The 17,298-nt window shown below is 42.7% G+C and overlaps 1 protein-coding gene across 2 annotated transcripts in view; it reads left to right on the forward strand.

Annotated features, from left to right (window-relative positions):
• Nucleotides 1–17,298, forward strand: part of ANKS1A (ankyrin repeat and sterile alpha motif domain containing 1A) — a 116,753-nt gene that overhangs the window by 13,483 nt on the left and 85,972 nt on the right. For both annotated transcript variants that reach the window (XM_008058492.1, XM_008058491.2), the window contains exons 4-9: nt 129–204; nt 492–593; nt 691–792; nt 2,757–2,947; nt 7,256–7,348; nt 13,089–13,209. In XM_008058492.1, coding sequence (XP_008056683.1) covers nt 129–204; nt 492–593; nt 691–792; nt 2,757–2,947; nt 7,256–7,348; nt 13,089–13,209 — 685 coding nt within the window. The remainder of the gene's footprint in view (nt 1–128; nt 205–491; nt 594–690; nt 793–2,756; nt 2,948–7,255; nt 7,349–13,088; nt 13,210–17,298) is intronic.

Here is a 17,298-nt window from a genome sequence, read left to right on the forward strand (position 1 = left end):
ATAATGACAGAGGGCTTTGTGTGGCTTATTTTATTTTGTGTCCCTTCTTGTCTGTGTCCTGTTTGTCGTGTGAAGCCACGCCAAACTGTTCTGATGACATCCGCTCTGCGCTCTCGTTTGCTTTCCAGACGGAGATGGGCAGTGCTTTGCATGAGGCTGCTTTGTTTGGCAAGACCGATGTGGTGCAAATCCTGCTGGCTGCAGGTGAGAGGTCGGCAGCGCTCTTGTCTATACAGCATGCCAGGGTTGGGATGTTTCTCCCTAGCCTCCCCAGAGGGGGATTTTTGCTGGCTGCATTTGAACCCAATGTTTGTATATCTCCACTGGTTGACTACAAGTCTGTGGATTGTTCTTGAATAGCTGGATTAAATGGCTTTGGATGAAAAATGTTGGTCATGCCGCTGGGAGCCTTAGGTGTCCTGGAATTTGTCCTTCTCTGAGGCTGGCTTGAGGATGCTCACTCCCCTGGTCCACCTGATGTGCCTTTCTAGGAATTGATGTCAACATAAAAGATAACCATGGACTGACTGCCCTAGACACTGTCCGGGAACTGCCTTCTCAAAAGAGCCAGCAGATAGCAGCACTAATTGAAGGTATCAGCCCATCTCCCTGTCTGGGTGGCCAGGGGACACACTAACCAAAGCAAGGCATTTGTATTTGGTGCAGCTGTCTTTTAATCTTTCAATGTAGATCACATGACTGGAAAAAGAAGTGCAAAAGAAGTAGATAAAACCCCCACACCGCAGCCACTTCTCATCTCCAGTATGGATTCAGTATCACAGAAGTCTCAGGGTAAGGTGACTCTTCTCCACCAGGGGAGTTCAGCTTGAATAGAGTTGGATATTCTGGGGCAGAATGGAAAATCTTAATTTAAATAATAATTGTAGGGGGTTGTGAGTGCTTCATAAGCTTATATTGAATTCGTTTTTTTTCCAGCTAACGTGAAGTTTTATTTGATAGCTTAGACCTTTGGCTGTGGGCCTCTTCTTTCCTACTTTATTTTATTCTCCCTTTCTACAGTTGGCTGAATAAGATCTATTCTGGAATGTGCAGTAGGGAGGATCATCTCAGGGTGAATTCTAATTCTGGTGATACCTTCTTTTTTTTTTGAGTCAGTCTCACTCTTTCACCCAGGCTGGGGTGCGATGGCACGATTATGGTCGCTGCAGCCTCAACTTGCTGGGTTCAGCTGATCTTTCCACCTCAGCTTTCCAAGTAGCTGGAACTACAGGCATGCACCACCACACCTGGCTGATTTTTTGGTTTTATTGTAGGGATGAGGTCTCACCAAAGTTTCCCAGGCTGGTCTCAAACTCGGGCTTAGGCATTTCTCTCACTCGCACCTCCCAAAGTGCTGTTGTGATTACAGGAGTGAACCACCGTGCCCAGCCACACCTTTTTCTAACACACATTGTGCCTTGTGCAGAGTTGACCCCCAGTGAATATTTAATGCGTGTCATCTGGTTGGCAGATGTATACATGCAGATTTTGGTAATATATTGTTTGACTAACAAATGTGGTCTGGATGCGAGCTTAGGGACTTCAGCTTATCCATCCTAGTCAGGATCTCCTTTTTCAGATTTATTGAGTAGACTTCTGGGCCTTGAAATGATGAATGACAGTGACAGAATTAAGACTGACTGGCACCTTCCTCCAAATACAGATCATAATAAAGAAGCCTAGAGAGCAAAACAAAGCTAAACGATGAAAGAGGGAAAGGGATTTTTGACCTGGGTGCAGGGACTCATGCTTGTAAGCACAGCACTGTGGGAGGCCAAGGTGGGAGGATTGCTTGAGGCTAGGAGTTCAAGACCAGCCTGGGCAACAGAGCTAGACCCTGTCTCTACAAAAATAAATAGATAAAATTAGCTCAACATGATGGGCGCGCCTGTAGTCCTAGCTGCTTGGGAGGCTGACGTGGGAGGATCACTTGAACTCTAGTGTTCGTTGCAATAAACTCCGATCACATCACTATGCGCCAACTTGGGTGGCAGAGCAAGATCCTGTCTCTTAAAAAAAAAAGGGGGTGGGGTGGGTGTTTTTCAGAGGAGTGCAGAGATACAAGGGTTAAAAGATGCCCAGCTGTTGTTACTGTGGGTTCCTTATCTCCCTCCCCCCACAGATTTTTTTCTTGACCTCATAATCTGCTAGTAATGGAATTGGTAGTTTGTGAAACTCTTAGCTGTCAAGAATTTTACATTTATAGTTTTAACTATTTGCAAATGCCCAGAGATACCTGATCTCTAACAGTTGATAATTTTGGAAGTCACAAATTTGTATCCCAGGTGCTCTGAGGTTGGGAGTTATCTAGCAAGTGAGTCTAATAGCTGCATAACACTCCAGCTCAGAAAGGCTTTGCTGTCTTCTGTTTTGCTTGGGCATGTGGAGGCTCTTATTCAAGAACTTAAAGGACTTCTTAAGTTTTTTAGTTATACCTTGCTGCATTTTATGGGTTATGTTTACGCTATCATGGTACTGAGGTATTTAGGGATTTTATAAATGTCTTGGGAGGTATCCTTTATAGATGTCAAGGGTTTTCCATGTTGAATTAGAGAAAAGTCTGCTGAGATCTCAGGGTAGAAAGAGCAGCTGAAACTAGGTTTATTCCTGTCCATGAAGCAAAGTAATCATTTTCCTGCTCTGGTTGGTGTTTAGTGTGTTCGGGTGGCTGAAGAGGCTGTGGGCTGCTGCGTGGTTGGAACCTGAGCTTGTGCTCCTCTTTTATCCATTCTCTTGTCTTCCAATCTCCTCTTCAGGTGACGCGGAGAAAGCAGCGACTGACCTGGTGATCGATTTTGACACAAATGCGGAAGAGGAGGGTCCCTACGAGGCACTGTACAATGCTGTTTCCTGCCATTCGTTGGACAGCATGGCCAGTGGACGGTCCTCTGACTCCATGAACAAGGAGGCTGAGGCAGCCGGAGTGAAAACTGCTGGAGTGAGGCCTGTGCGTGGCCCACGGCCTTAATCTTCCTGGGGCTGTGTTGGCTGGTTGGCCTGTGCTGTGGTGGGGCATGGGGAAGGGGGTAGTCAGCTCCCATTCCAGGACTTGGAGCTCGCTTGTTCTGCTCCTCTTCATGGGGCTCTGCCAAGGTAGAACTTCAGTTTTTCCAATTTTAGTATAACCAGTCTGCATCTTTCTGTTACTTCATTTAGCTGTAGAGCAAGTTAAAGCATTTATTTTCTCTTTAGCCTTAGTGTTTCTTCTGTCTTTGGGGTCTTTGCTATATATTGTCTGTTTTCTCTCTGGAGAGCATTTACAGTGGAAGACTGTAACTGAGTCCCATCTGCCCTGAGTACATGCTTACCTTCCATTTGTCCTCAAGGAATTCTCCATTTGGATTTGGGCAGGTTCTTTATTCAGCAGAGTTGCGGCAAGGCTTAATCAGAGATCATATTTATTAGTGTGTGCCATTGTATCTGATTATAAAACCTTCAGCCATGGATAATATGATGGGAACTCTGCATTTTTCCTTCTCAAGGCCTGCCTTTCCATATCGCTGCTTCTTTCTCTAATACAGGTGCTCCTCAGTTTACAGTAGGGGTATGTCCCAATAAACCCACTGTAAGGTGAAAATGTTATAAGTGAAAAATGTGTTTAATATACCAAATCTACCAAACACCATAACTTAGCCTAGTTTACCTTAAATGTGCTCACAGACACTTACATTAGCCTACAATTGGGCAAAATCATCTAACACAAAGCCTATTTTATTTTATTTTTTTATTTTTTAAAGTTGAGAAAGCAGGATTTATTGAAAGGGTAGAAAAGCTCCCAGTGTGGGAGGGAACCCAAGAGGGTTGCCCTAAAACCTATTTTATACTAAAATTTTGACTATCTCATTTGTTGAATATTGTACTAAAAGTATTTTCTGCAAAAAGTGAAAAATAGAATGGTTATATGGGTACTCAAATTATGGTTTCTGGTCAGGTGCAGTGGCTCACGCCTGTAATCCCAGAGCTTTGGGAGGCTGAGGCGAGAGGATAACTTGAGGCCAGGTATTTGAGACCAACCTCAGCAACATAGCAGGGCCTACCTCTACAAAAAAATAAAATAAAAATTTCCTGAGCATAGTGGTGTGTACCTGAAGTACCAGCTACCCAGGATGCTGAGGTAGAAGGATCCCTTGAGCCTGGGAGTTTGAGGTTACAGTGATCTGTGATAGTGCTATTGCACTGCAGCCTAGGTGACAGAACAAGACCTTGTCTCAAGAAAGAACGGTTCCTACTGAATGCTTTTTGCTTTCACACCATGATAAAGTTGAAATTTTATAAGCAGAACCCCTGCAAATTGGAAATTGTCTATGCTTGCTTTTAATTCTAGTCTTGCACGTTATTCTCAAGACTCCTTACCCCATCTTCTCCCCAAGGGTTATGCTGTGAGTCTAGGCCTGAATCACTGGTCCCACTGACCCTCTTTCCTGTACATCCAGGCACAATAATTTGAGGTTTTGAGCACTGCTCATTCACTAAACTGGCCACTGTTCTGATAGAACCCCAGTGTTCACCTCATCCTGAGCCAATTTCTGGTGTCTGTTGTTACTTCTTGTTGGAGAGACTGACCTTTCCCTTGTGGTCTAAATCTGGCTTATGGCTGTTTTGATGATCCTTGGCTGCCAGATAATTCTTGGTCTTTTCAGGTGTGCACTGAGAATGGCCTGATGACTCTAGGAGTGTTCTTTTTTGTTAGGCTCCTTGCCCTGCCCTGCCCTGAGGTCTTCCCAGAATTTCAGTCTGGGTCCTGGAAAGGCCCACAGTCTATGGTAGCTGAATGGAGTAGGTATTGTCAAGGACCGTGACAAAACTCCTTGTGAGTGATGGAAGCAAGTGCCTGTGCTGAGCACCGTTAGCAATGCTTTCATAGACAGAGCTAGTTTTTCCCTCCTCATTTGCTTGGTAGGCACACATGAATTAAGCAAATCCAGCTGTGGAGGAAGGCCTTGCTTTAATTTGCACTTACAAGTGATGCCCATTAGGGGGAGCTGGAGCTCTTGCAAGAAGCAGCACAGAGTGACTAAAGTAAGCAGAGGATAACCGAGATCCTGAGATTGATTTACATCAGCCTCTTTGTTCCACCCTGCTCTAGGAATCTAGCATCCTGTGGTCCTGCTAAGTGGAAATGAGTATATCTTGGGGTGCATGCTTTGCCACTCGGCCTTGTGTATGCTGTGCTGTCTTCCTGGCCCTGGGAAATTAGGGATGGCAAGGGCCTTTCCACATCTTGGCAAACACAACGGATGGTCTGTAGCTCAGCTCTACTTCCAGGTCTCTGCTCCAGAGTTTTCATGTTGGAAAACAAGAGACTCCTGGGGACTTCTCTTTCCTTCCAGTGTCCGATGATCACTTCTTTTCACAAAAGGCTTTCATATTGTTCTTTCTGGGTTTTTTAGCCTTGGCAAGGCTTCTAGGATGGGTCTTTTTGTTGTTTCATTTTTTTTCCTCTCAGCTACTTGTGTCCCAAGGTTGATTAACTGGTGGAGCATATGAGCCTGTTCCTTTTGCTTGTCCCTTCCTTAGAAGATGGCACTGGGACCAGGTTCCTGACTTCCAGAGCAAAGCAGGGTGGGGAGCATAGAACTCCGTGGGAAATCTGACCTAAATAACTTTGTTTAGCTTAAACACTGTATTTTGGAGTTGTTGCCATTGGGCATCCACCTGGTCCCAAGGACTATGGAATGACCCACTTACCAAGAAAGATTACTGAGCAGCAAAGTATGTTTTGTTTTGTTTTTTTGAGTTGGAGTCTCACTGTGTCGCCCAGACTGGAGTGGCCATTGCAGCCTCGGCCTGCTGGGCTCTGGCGATCCTTCCGCCTCAGCCTTCCCAGTAGCCGGAATTACAGGCATGCGCTACCACGCCCAGATGATCTTTTGATTTATTGTAGAGATGAGGTCTCGCTGCCCAGGCAGGTCTCAAACCCACAGGCTCAGGCAATCCACTCACCTCAGCCTCCCAAAGGCGCGGGATTACAGGCTGAGCCACCATACCCGGCTGCAAAGTATGTTTTAAGAGAGTGATTAAGGATATCAAAATGCTGATACTGGTGGCTCCTAAAGCATAAGAAACCTCTTTCCTTGGGGATTTCGCTGAGGATTTTGCATAACTCAGCACTCACCTCTGGCCTAGCTTTATGAAATACTCCCTTAACAGCACTGTGAACTAATCTGCAAGCCAGGGAATGAGCCTGCAGGGCAACTCCTGTTTCAGGCTCCAACCCCTTTAGTGAGAAAACTGATTATCAGGCATGACCAGGACTTTGGAATATAACCAGTGGTAAAGGTACTACAATTGCAGACCTCTCTTCAGCTTTTAGTTTTCAGGTTTCCTTCACCAAGATCATTTTGTGTACTCCTGAAATTGTTTACCCATGATCTAATTTATCCATTGTCTCCTCTTCAGTTTCTTGCTCTAGGTTAGGGGCTGGCAAACTATAGTCTGGAATTGGCTGCCTGTTTTGTAAATAAAGTTTTATTGGAACATAGCCACACTCATTCATTTACATATCATCTGTGCCACTTTGTACCACAGTGGCAGAGAGAGTTTGACTGCAAAGCCTAAAATACTTAGTATCTGGCCCTTTAAGAAAGAGCTGCTTTTTTTTTTGGTCAGTTGTCTGTTCTCGACATATTTATTTTTAAAATGGGTTTAGATGAGAAAAGGTTTTATCTAATACTTATTCTTGAAGGAGGAAACCAAGTATAAGATAAGAGACCAGTTTTGAGCTTTCTGCTAATAGATGGGGATAGACTGGTTTCAGAGCATTAAAGTTTGAATAGGAATTGATGGTTTTGTCCTTGATTACTTTTCTCATTACTTCCTCAGTAACTTTGGTTTGTTAGAACTATCTTGCAAGTTTTTGATTCTTTTGATCTATTGTTTCCTCTTTTTAGTGTAGACGGAAAGTTGAGCCACTGATTTTCCTAAACTAAAGTTTTATGCATCAGGATTATGAAGGACATTTATAACAAGGCAGTTATACGACTTTCAGCACTGGCATTTATCACTGTGGTCTAGGATATGAAAGAGGTGTTTATGATCTCTGCTACAGACATCAAAACCATAGAGCATGCTAATTGAATTGTGTATGTATGCACGGGGTTCTCCATCTGTTCAGAGACTAAACCTTGACTTTAGTCTCTCAGGGAGTTCTTTACATTATTCTTTTTCATTTCCAAGGCTAAAATAAGGGCAAACCAAAAAGTTAGATGCTTGAACAGAGAGATGGCAGAATATTTATTTTTTTCCTCTTCTGCAGAGGGAACGTCCACCGCCTCCAGCAAAGCCACCACCTGATGAAGAGGAGGAAGACCACATAGATAAGAAGTATTTTCCCTTGACAGCTTCTGAGGTAAAGGTTGAGGGTCTATTCCCATCACTGAAATTTGAATTTGTTGAAAAACCTATCAATGTGTGCTTTAAAAGACTGTGCTTTCTTTCTTATCTGTTTGCATTGTAAGCTTGTATTCTGTGCATCAGTAATCTGGAACAAGACCTTTCAAACTCATCAAGAGTACTAAACAAAGAATTTTAATATAACTCTAGCAGATAGGCCAATTATTGATTTACTACATGGAAAGTAAAACATGCACATTTTCTCCCGGCTCCAGTAAGTTGAACAGCCTCACTTTTTGCTTTTATACCTGTGTTGCCTTTGATACAAGATGTGGAGTCTTCCCCTAATCACTATTGTCTAGACCATGTCACTTTAGCAAGCTTTGGTGGTTCTGCCCCAAGCATCTTATTTCTTTTTTTATATTTTTCCCTGTTCATTTCACGTGAAGACTTTACACCGGGACAAACATGAATTGAGTCATGAAGACTCAGTTAGAAAAGAAATAGGAATTATGTGGAATGGGAAGGCAGGAAGATCAAAGAAATTTATTAGAAAAGGAATAGTCTACTTTTTAAAAAAAGAACAGTTATGAGGCAGTCACTTAGATGTGTGAAGAAAATTATGTTTTCCTTGATCGTTCATCTTCACAATGCTCCTTTAACACTTCCTGCCATTCAGAGAATATGTTTATACTTATTCAAAATATTTTATAATTTTAATAGTCATTTTGTAGCTCATTCAATGCCCTGTTGTTCTCTGACTTAAAAATCAGCTAATATAAACCAGTTAATTAAGTCTTATCACTTTATTCCTAGAAGTTGGGGCTAATCATTTTTATAATACTGCCATGGATAGGTTATTTTATTCAATATAAACATAAACACATGGGACTAGCAAGATAGGGTATTTTATTCAGTATAAACATAAACACAAGGGACCAGAAAGATGCTTGGATGGCTTTAGTTTAGCAAAATGTATAAATACAAGGAAAGCCTTTTTATTTATTTATTATTTATTTATTTATTTTTGAGTTGGAGTCTCACTCTGTCATCCAGACTGGAGTGCAGTGGCCGCTCCCGGCCACCGCAGCCTCGACCTGCCGGGTCCAGTGATCCTTCCGCCTCAGCCTTCCAAGTAGCTGGAAGTACAGGCGTGCTCACTACCACGCCCGGCTAAATTTTTTGATTTATTGTAGAGACAAGTTCTCACCAACTTGCCCTGCAGGCTCAGGCAATCCACTCACCTTGGCCTCCCAAAGTGCTGGCATTACAGGTTGAGCCACCGAGCCTGGCCAAGGAAAGCCTTTTTAAAACGTAAAAGTTGGCCGTGGCTTAGCCTGTAATCCCAGCACTTTGGGAGGCCGAGGTGAGTGGATTGCCTGAGCCCACATGTTTGAGACCCACCTAGGCAACTTGGCGAGACCTCATCTCTACAATAAATAAAAAATTAGCCAGGCATGGTAGCCTACGCCTGTAGTTCCGGCTACCTGGAAGGCTGAGCCGGGAGGATTGCCTGAGTCCAGCAGGTCAGAGCTGCAGTGGCCAGGAGTGTGCCACTGCACTCCAGTCTGGGCGACAGAGTTGAGACTCCAACTCAAAAAAAAAAAAAGTAAAAGTCAGTGTTGGAGATAGGGAATGATTTCTATGCTATGTACAAATTCTGTCCTTAATTCTTTCTGTCCCTTAGTTACAAAATACTTATTATCATGTCTAAGGGGCTTTAGAATTGCAGCCTCTTCTTTTCATCTCTGAGTAAGAATACATTTCTAGTAGATAAAGTGCACGCGATAAATCTTTACACATTTTTATATAGAGTTTTGCTTAATTGCTCCCTTTTTTATGCAGGAAAACCTGTTAATACGGAGCATATTAATTTGGGACTGGGTCTCTGTAAATGCCTTGTACCACTTCTTTATCAAGGACTTGAATAAAAATTTTTGATGCCCAAGGATGGGGCAGGGCTCTTAAATAAATACTGGATTATACTCTGGACTTTCTATTCTCTCAAGACTTTCTCAAGCCTACAGTGTTGTAAGAACAATGTCAAGAGGTGGTAGGAGTGGGGGAGGAAGGGGAAATCTCTCCTAGATGACAGAGTTTATCTGAGTTATATTTTCTAGATCTTGCTTTTGAATAGCCTGGAATTCTAGATAAGTTGAGCCAGTGTAGTCAGCGTAGTATTTGGAAGATGGTGAGAACCCTGAATTTGCTTACTGGTGATTATGGGTACGTGAATATACAGGTATTCTAATATGGCCTGGTTCATTATCCTTTTAATGTGCCAGGCAGATTTTGTTCATATGCTAGGTCTTTTCTTTCCTTTTTTGGAGGCGGAGGTTTGTTCAGAGTCTCAGTCTATCCAGAATGCAGTGGCATGTTCATGGCTACTGTAGTCTCGACCTGCTGGGCTCAGGCAGTCCTTCCACCTCAGCCTTCCAAGTAGCTGGAACTACAAGTGTGCCACCATGCCCTGCTAATTTTTTGAATTATTGTAGAGACAAGTTTTCATCAAGTTGCCCAGGGTTGTCTCAAACTCCTGGGCTCAAGCAATCCCCTTGCCTCCACCTCCCAAAGTGCTTGGATTACAGGCATGAGCCACTGTACCAGGCTTATCTTTTCTTATTCTGTTAAAGCTTTGGTATCCTAAACCTCAGATCTCAGGAGATGCTGACTTCATCATACTTAGGCCTTTATATTTGGCAAGCAGTGTTCCCCAGTGTTTGTGTCCCTATACCTGAGACTTATTGTTAGATGAGCCGTAGACGCCTTTAAGGGAAGCTGGAGTACACCTACTTCTAGGAGAGCTTATCAGGTTAATGACCTGATCATGAAACTGGCTCAAAACATTAGACACACTCCCCCCCCAACACACATGCTATTTAGATATTTTTATTTATTTTTAGATATTTTGCCCAAAGAATGGGCTGCCAGCTGCCTCAGGACTGACTGTGGTCTTCTCTGTACTCAGATGGGGGCTGAATGCTCATCTGAATACCACAGGCTGCAGCTGTTGTGGTATCTCTTCTCAGGAAGTTACCAGTACCCCAACTGGACATTCCACTGGTCACAGTTAGGTGGTGACTGCTCATATCTTTTCTCTGCAGCAGAAATGTTGCTTTCCACATAGCAAAAAATATTTTTTTTCAATTTTGATTTATTACCAGCCCTGGAGGAAAGGGAAAAAAAGATTAAGGAATAACTTAGTAAAGAGCAGAATCCTTTCTGCTGAAAATCAGTTATTGCCATATTTACTATGACACTGAGCTTCTTGAGTGGAAGCTAGGAAGACTTGAAGAAAAATGGTTTATTGCTTTATTGTGAGATTTTAATCCCATAGCTGATAGGGGCCAAGAAGAAAAGATCACCCTACTTGTCTGGATATGAGCAAGGGAATCTGATGAGAATCCCCTGAAGGAGAGAAAGGATTCCAAATTGGATGGAGAAAAAATGAAAGCCAGAAAAAATGAGGCCAATCTGGTCCAGAATCAGGGGAATTGAATTTTATGGCTGTGGTTCTGTTGTGAGCTCTCTGTGTAACCTTGGGCATGTCCCTGGACCTCTCTCGGAATCCAGTTTATCATCTACAAATGAAAGGATGGAATCAGGGACTTTCTAGCTATGACTTTGATGGTTAGGATCCCTTTCACCTCTGACATCTGATGGTTCTCTGCTTCCATTTGCCCTGCACAAATGGAAGAGTCCGGCATAGAGTGAAGGCAGGTCCAGTGGGCCTGTTTTCCAGATGGTAGTCATCAGCCCTCCCTTGCATAGGCCGGGCACCCAGGCTGTCAATTACCCACCTCTCAAGGAAGCATGCCTGGGGCTATGTGAGAGCTCTTGCTGTGTGCAGAACACTCACCAAATCAGATTTTCAGGACTCTGCTTAAGCGATAGCTATGGGTGTGTAAACCTGTAGAACACAAATTCCTGTCTGTAAAGCCTGTGGTATTACGTTGACACAGTGTGAACTGCTTAATGGTCCCTCTTTGTTCCACTAATTGTGTTCATATGAAGAGGTAAGGAGTAAGTAATAAGGTCTCATGGCTTATTGTAATGAAATAGCTTTTAGCTTCCAGGTAGCTTGCAGTAACGGTTGGGCAGTTCCTGCTGCGCTTAGCAGAATTTTGGAAAGAGACTATTCTTCTGCCTTTAGAGTGGCAGCCTTGTTAACAAACAGGAGCTGCAGTTTCTCATTTAGTCTGAGGCTGCTGAAGTCCTTGTTGTCTCATTAGGACATAACACAGAGCCATGCCTCAAGAAGCAAAACCCTGATGAATTACAAACCTGATGCATTTCCAGCCAGCTGGGAGACATGTCCGTGTAGGAGGAGGCTTTGTGTGTGCCAGGGAATCACATTTTTAGGGTGCAATCATTTGTTAAGTGGAACTGGAAATTCCCTCCACCCCTACCCCCTTGTTCATAATACACGACTTGTCCTAACCAAACTGCTCAGGAAGAGATTTGTGCTTTGGTTTACTTTTCTAATAGTATTATTATTAATACTAGCTTATTCTTATTCTGCCTATGAAACACATTGGATTCTTAGGAAAGCTGTGCCAGAATTATCCTCTAAAGCATGAATCTCTATTCTCCCAGTGTGGCTGTAGCACTAATCGTGGTGTTTCCAGCTTGATTTGAAGGAAAGCTTGGCTACTCTAATACTATGATTAGCTGTGGCCACCGGCCCTTAGCTGACCAAAGCCTCGCAGTTGGCAGGTGTAGGAGCCAACTGGTTTCGTTATTTCACACTGACTTCTTGGATTAGGGATTTGTCAGTAGACAGAGCTGCTTTTTGCTCCACTGTAATTTAAACTTCCTAGCCACTTTATTTTATTTTATTTTGAGTTGGAATCTCACTCTGTCACCCAGGCTGGAGTGCAGTGGCATGGTCACAGCCTTGACTTCCTGGACTCAGATAATCCTTCTGCCTCAGCCTCCCAAGTAGTGGGAACTACAGGTGTGTGCCACCTCACGCAGCTAATTTTTAATTTTTTGTAGAGACATGGTCTTGCTATGTTGCCTAGGCTGATTTCAAAACTCCTGATCTCAGTGATCCTCCTGCCTCAGCTTCCCAAAGTGCTGGGATTATAGGCATAAGCCACCACACCTGGCCTACTTGACTCTTTAGAACAGAGATTGGTGAATCTAATTGAAATTTTTATTATCATAAATATGGTAGGAAACCAGTTTTTGGGAAATTCTTCCCTATAACCCCCAGAGCCTTTGAAGAATGACTTACAAAAATAGAGTTGAGCTCATCACCACTTTGTTTCTGATAAATGTAAAGTGTTGAGGGTCAGTCAGCAGCCATTTTGGTTCCCTTGTGAGAAGGTAAGGATTCCAGCCTTTGAATAGTATGTGTGCATATTAGGAAGGCAACATGGAGAAGGCCAGCCTTTATGATGGAGCATGGCTAAGAGTGGGAAGTATTATCCTCAGAAAAACAATCATGCAGAACACTGTGGATGTGGGAGAAGCCATGGAAGGAAGGATGTTGGATTTTATTTATCATCTTTTGAAGAATAAAATGAGACAAAGAGAGGGGAGCATAATCAAAGGCCATTGAGATTTGACGTACAGGTGTATATCTAGAAATGCAGTTGTGAGTCCGTGTGACACTTGAATAACTCACATTCTTGTCCCCATCTCCCTTCCTCCCAGATGAGAAAGGAACCGGTAATCTCAAATTTGTTCAGCACTGCCTATCTTAGTATTAGCTACATGCAGAAGATGCACTGGGTGTTTCTCTCTCTCAGGTCCTAGCCACGAGACCCAGGATTCAGGGGAGTGCAGCCAGGGAGGAGGATGAGCACCCTTATGAGCTGTTATTAACAGCAGAGACCAAGAAGCCGGTGTCAGTGGACGGAAAAACAAAAGGTATGTTCCCCTTACTCCCTGGCAGAAATAACTCCAAAGGAATTTTTGAAAGTTTGTGATCCTAAGTGGAAGGGGAAGTTGGTGTACCTATGATGTTCCTTGGATTGAACAGTTGGGTTTCATGACAGTCTGAGGTGGTGGATGCATTATGGCCTTTAGTTTCTAATGCCTGAATAATATGCCCAGGGTTGGAGTTGGCTGCCACCTTCAGCATGCAAGGCAAGGAAAAGGTTAGGCCGGACTAGGTAATGACTGTGGGAGGAGAGACCACCAGCGCCATGGCAGAGATTGAACTGGGATTTCAAATCATAAAGCCCCCAAGTTAATGCTGTGGAAAAACAAGTCCAACAGGTCAGTCCCATTGGGTTCAGGCTGACGGCACAGACTCTGCTTTTTGAGTCCTGACCTCAGAGTGAGACACTCCTGGGGAGGGGCCCGTGATTGGCTGCCACCCCGTAACTAGAGTGCTCTGTCGCCTTGGCCTACTTTCGTTGCCTCTGCAAAATTCAGTTTCCTCTGTAAGGGAATGAGTGCTGCAGTACTGAGATCCAGCCTGTCAATGCAGGTGCAATCACAACAGAGGTGAGTGTGCACTGCTGGAGAATATGTGTCAGCCCCTGTTCTCCTAAGGAAGAATGAGAAGGGGCAATGGAGTTCCCACTGCGGTTTGAAGGAACTTGTGTGACCTTTCCCAGCTCTATAACTGGAAGGTATTAGGTTCTTCGTGGGGTATTATGAAGACTCTAAGACAGTTCATGGTTCAGGTAAGAGTGGGGGATGAGATGACTTCCTTTGAAATGCCCTGTCAGAGGGCAGAGGGTGGCAAAGAGAACATGTGCATATGTGTATGACATTGTAGACTTTACTTGTAATTGTCCTATTTAAAAAGTGTTCTCTTCTGGCACACAGAAACTTTATGGTCATTTTCACAATAGTTTTGTTTTGTATTTTATGGTTTCCGTTTGGAGTTCTTAAAAAAAGTTATAATTTAGATGTAGTAAAATTTATCCTTTTTTGTGTATAGTTTTGTGAGTTTTGACAAATACAGTTGTATAACTATCACCACAATTAAAATACAGAGCAGTTTGATTACACCAAAAAATTTTCCCATTTCCCTTTGTGGTCAGCTCCTCACCCTTCCTTTATCCCTGGCAACCACTGCTCTGATGTCTATCAGAAAAAGTTTTGCTTTTTCCAGAATGTCATATAGATGAAATAATGCAGTTTGTAGCCTTTTGAGTCTGGCCCTTTCACTTAGAATAATACATTTGAAATTCATACATGTTGCTGTATATATTAGTAATTTGTTCCTTTTCACTGCCAAGTATTATCTCATCGTATGCCTATACTTCAGTTTATGCCTTCCCAAGTTGAGGGACATTTGGGTCATATACAGTGTTTTGCAATTACAAATAAAGCCACTATAAACATTCACATGTAGGTTTTTGTATGAACATAAGCATTCATTTCACTTGGGTATATACCTAGGAATGGGATTGCTGGACCCTAGAAAATATATGTTTAACTTTATAAGAAACTGCCAAAGTATCATTTTGCATTCCTATTAGAAGTTCATGGGATTTCTAGTTGCAGTGCATTCTCCCTAGCACTTAATATTGTCAGATTTTTTAAGTTTTAGCCATTCTAGTAGATATGTATTGACATCTCATTATGGATTTAATTTTGTTTTTTTTTTCTTAGTCAGAGTCTTATTTTGTCATCCAGGCTGGAGTGCACTGGCACAATCACAGCTCACCACAGCCTGGGCTCAGGCAATCCTCCTGTCTCAGCTTCCCCAGTTGCTGGGACTATAGGCACGTGCCACTCAGACGCTATTTTAAAAAAATTTTTGTACAGACGAGGTCTTCCTCTGTTGTCTAGGCTGGTCTTAAACTTCTGAGCTCAAGCTATCCTCCTGTCTCGGCCTCCCAAGGTACTGGGATTACAGCCATGAGCCACTGTGGTAGCCCTCATTATGGATTTAATTTACATCTCCCTAATGACTAATGATACTGAGCATTATTAATGTGATTATTTGTCATCCTTATATCTAATGATATGTCTATATAAGTCTTATGCTCATTTTTTAAAATTAGGTTGTTTTCTTATTATTGTGTTGTGAGTTCTGTATATATATTGGATAGAAGTCACTTATCAAATATGTAATTTTCCCCCAATCTGTGACTTGTCTTTTTATTCCCTTAACAGTATCTTTTGAAGAGCAGAGATTCTTTTTTTCTTTTTTATTTTTTTTTTGAGTTGGAGTCTCACTCTGCCACCCAGGCTAGAGTGCAGTGGCACACTCACGGCCACCCCAGAGTTGACCTGCTGGGCTCTGGTGATCCTTCCCCCTTAGCCTTCCAAGTAGCTGGAACTATAGGCATGCGCTACCGCGCCCAGCTAATTTTTTATTTATGGTAGAGATGAGGTCTCAAGACCCACGGGCTCAGGCAATCCATTCGTCTTGGCCTCCCAAAATGTAGGGATTACAGGCTGAGCCACTGAGCCCAGCCAGGTCACTAAGGTTTTTTTTCCAGGAATTTTATAGCTTTAAGTTTTACATTTAGGTTTATGACCCATTTTGAATTTTTTATATGATGTGAGGTACGGATCAGGATTCAGTTTTTTACAAATAGATGTTCAATTGATTTGGCACTCTTTGTTGACAAGACTGTCCTTTTGCCATTGAACTGCCTTTGCAACTTTGTTACTATTTTTTCAGAATTGTTTTAGATATTCTAGTTCCATTGTCTTTCAAATTTAGGATCTATTGATTTCTACAAAAAGTGATGCTGGAATTTTGACTGGAAATATACTAAATCTGTATAGCAATTTGTGAAGAATTGATAACTGTATTGAGTCTTCCAGTCATGTTGGTAGATTTTTAATTAAGATCTTTAGAAGGGTGGAGTAGAGCACCAGTGCCCTCTCTAGTCATTTGGTGATAGATCATAATGAAATTAACCCTTAAAAAGCAAGCAATTAATTTAGTACTCTGTTTGAGAATGGCTCTTAGTGTAAGGGAAGAATCTTCAGCATCATAAAGGTGGGTGATTCCAAATCTTTTCTTTCTTTAAAGGATTCATCTAGAATCACTACAAGATAACTGTCTCAACCTTTGGAAGAAAAAACAGGGGAAAGTCAGATGAACTAAATGAGTAGGGCTGGTCTCCTTGGCTGCCAAATGTCCTTGATAGGGATTTCTATCCCTAGTTCAAAAGATCTTCAGGTTAAAGAGGGAACTGCCTAGGAGGACTTTCAACCTCACATCTGGTCTTTCTTTGCTTTGGTTTCTTCCAGCTCTGTAATACTGGCCTAAATGTTGAGAGTGGATTGTATAGGAAGCAGATTTAATTGAGCCACAACCTGTGGGGCATGCCTGCCTCAAGGCTTGCTGCTTGGATCACATATAAAGAGCTTTCAGACAAAAGGGTCAAGACATTAAATATGAAAATGGTCTCTGCCAGTTTCACAGAAGCTCTACCTGTCCTGGCAACCTGGCAGGAAAAGCTGGCCTGGCAGGAACACCTGCTAGGGATGGTAAAAGTGAGGCACATCAGCAGACCTGTTATAGGTTAGCATATACTAAATCTTTTCTGCTTTTCCATTAATGTAATTAGTTTATGCAGCTCTTATGAATTAATTGATTGGTTTGCAAAAGACCATGTTAATGAGACTACCAGAGCCTTTGACCCACTCTTAGTATTATTAAACAAACTATGATGTGAAGGGTGGGGTGGGAGTTCTTTCTTTCTTTTTTTCTTTTTTTTTTTTTAAGAAATAGGGTCTCAGGGTCTGTTTTAAAGAAACAGGCTGGAGCACAGTGGCATGAGTGTGGCTCACTGAAGCCTTGACCTCCTGGCATAATCATAGCTCACTGCAGCCTCAACCTCCTGGGCTCAAGTGATTGCCCCACCTCAGGGTTACGAATAGCTGGAAATTTAAGACACATGCCACCATGCCCAGCTAATTTTTTTTTTTTTTTTGAGTTGGAGTCTCACTCCGTCGCCCAGGCTGGAGTGCAGTGACACACTCAGGGCCACCCAAATGTCGACCTCCTGGGCTCTGGCAATCCTTCTGCCTTAGCCT

This window comes from Carlito syrichta, unplaced genomic scaffold, assembly GCF_000164805.1.
Source record: "Carlito syrichta isolate Samal-C Ts95f unplaced genomic scaffold, Tarsius_syrichta-2.0.1 Scaffold303364, whole genome shotgun sequence".
NCBI classification, from domain to species: Eukaryota; Metazoa; Chordata; class Mammalia; order Primates; family Tarsiidae; genus Carlito; species Carlito syrichta.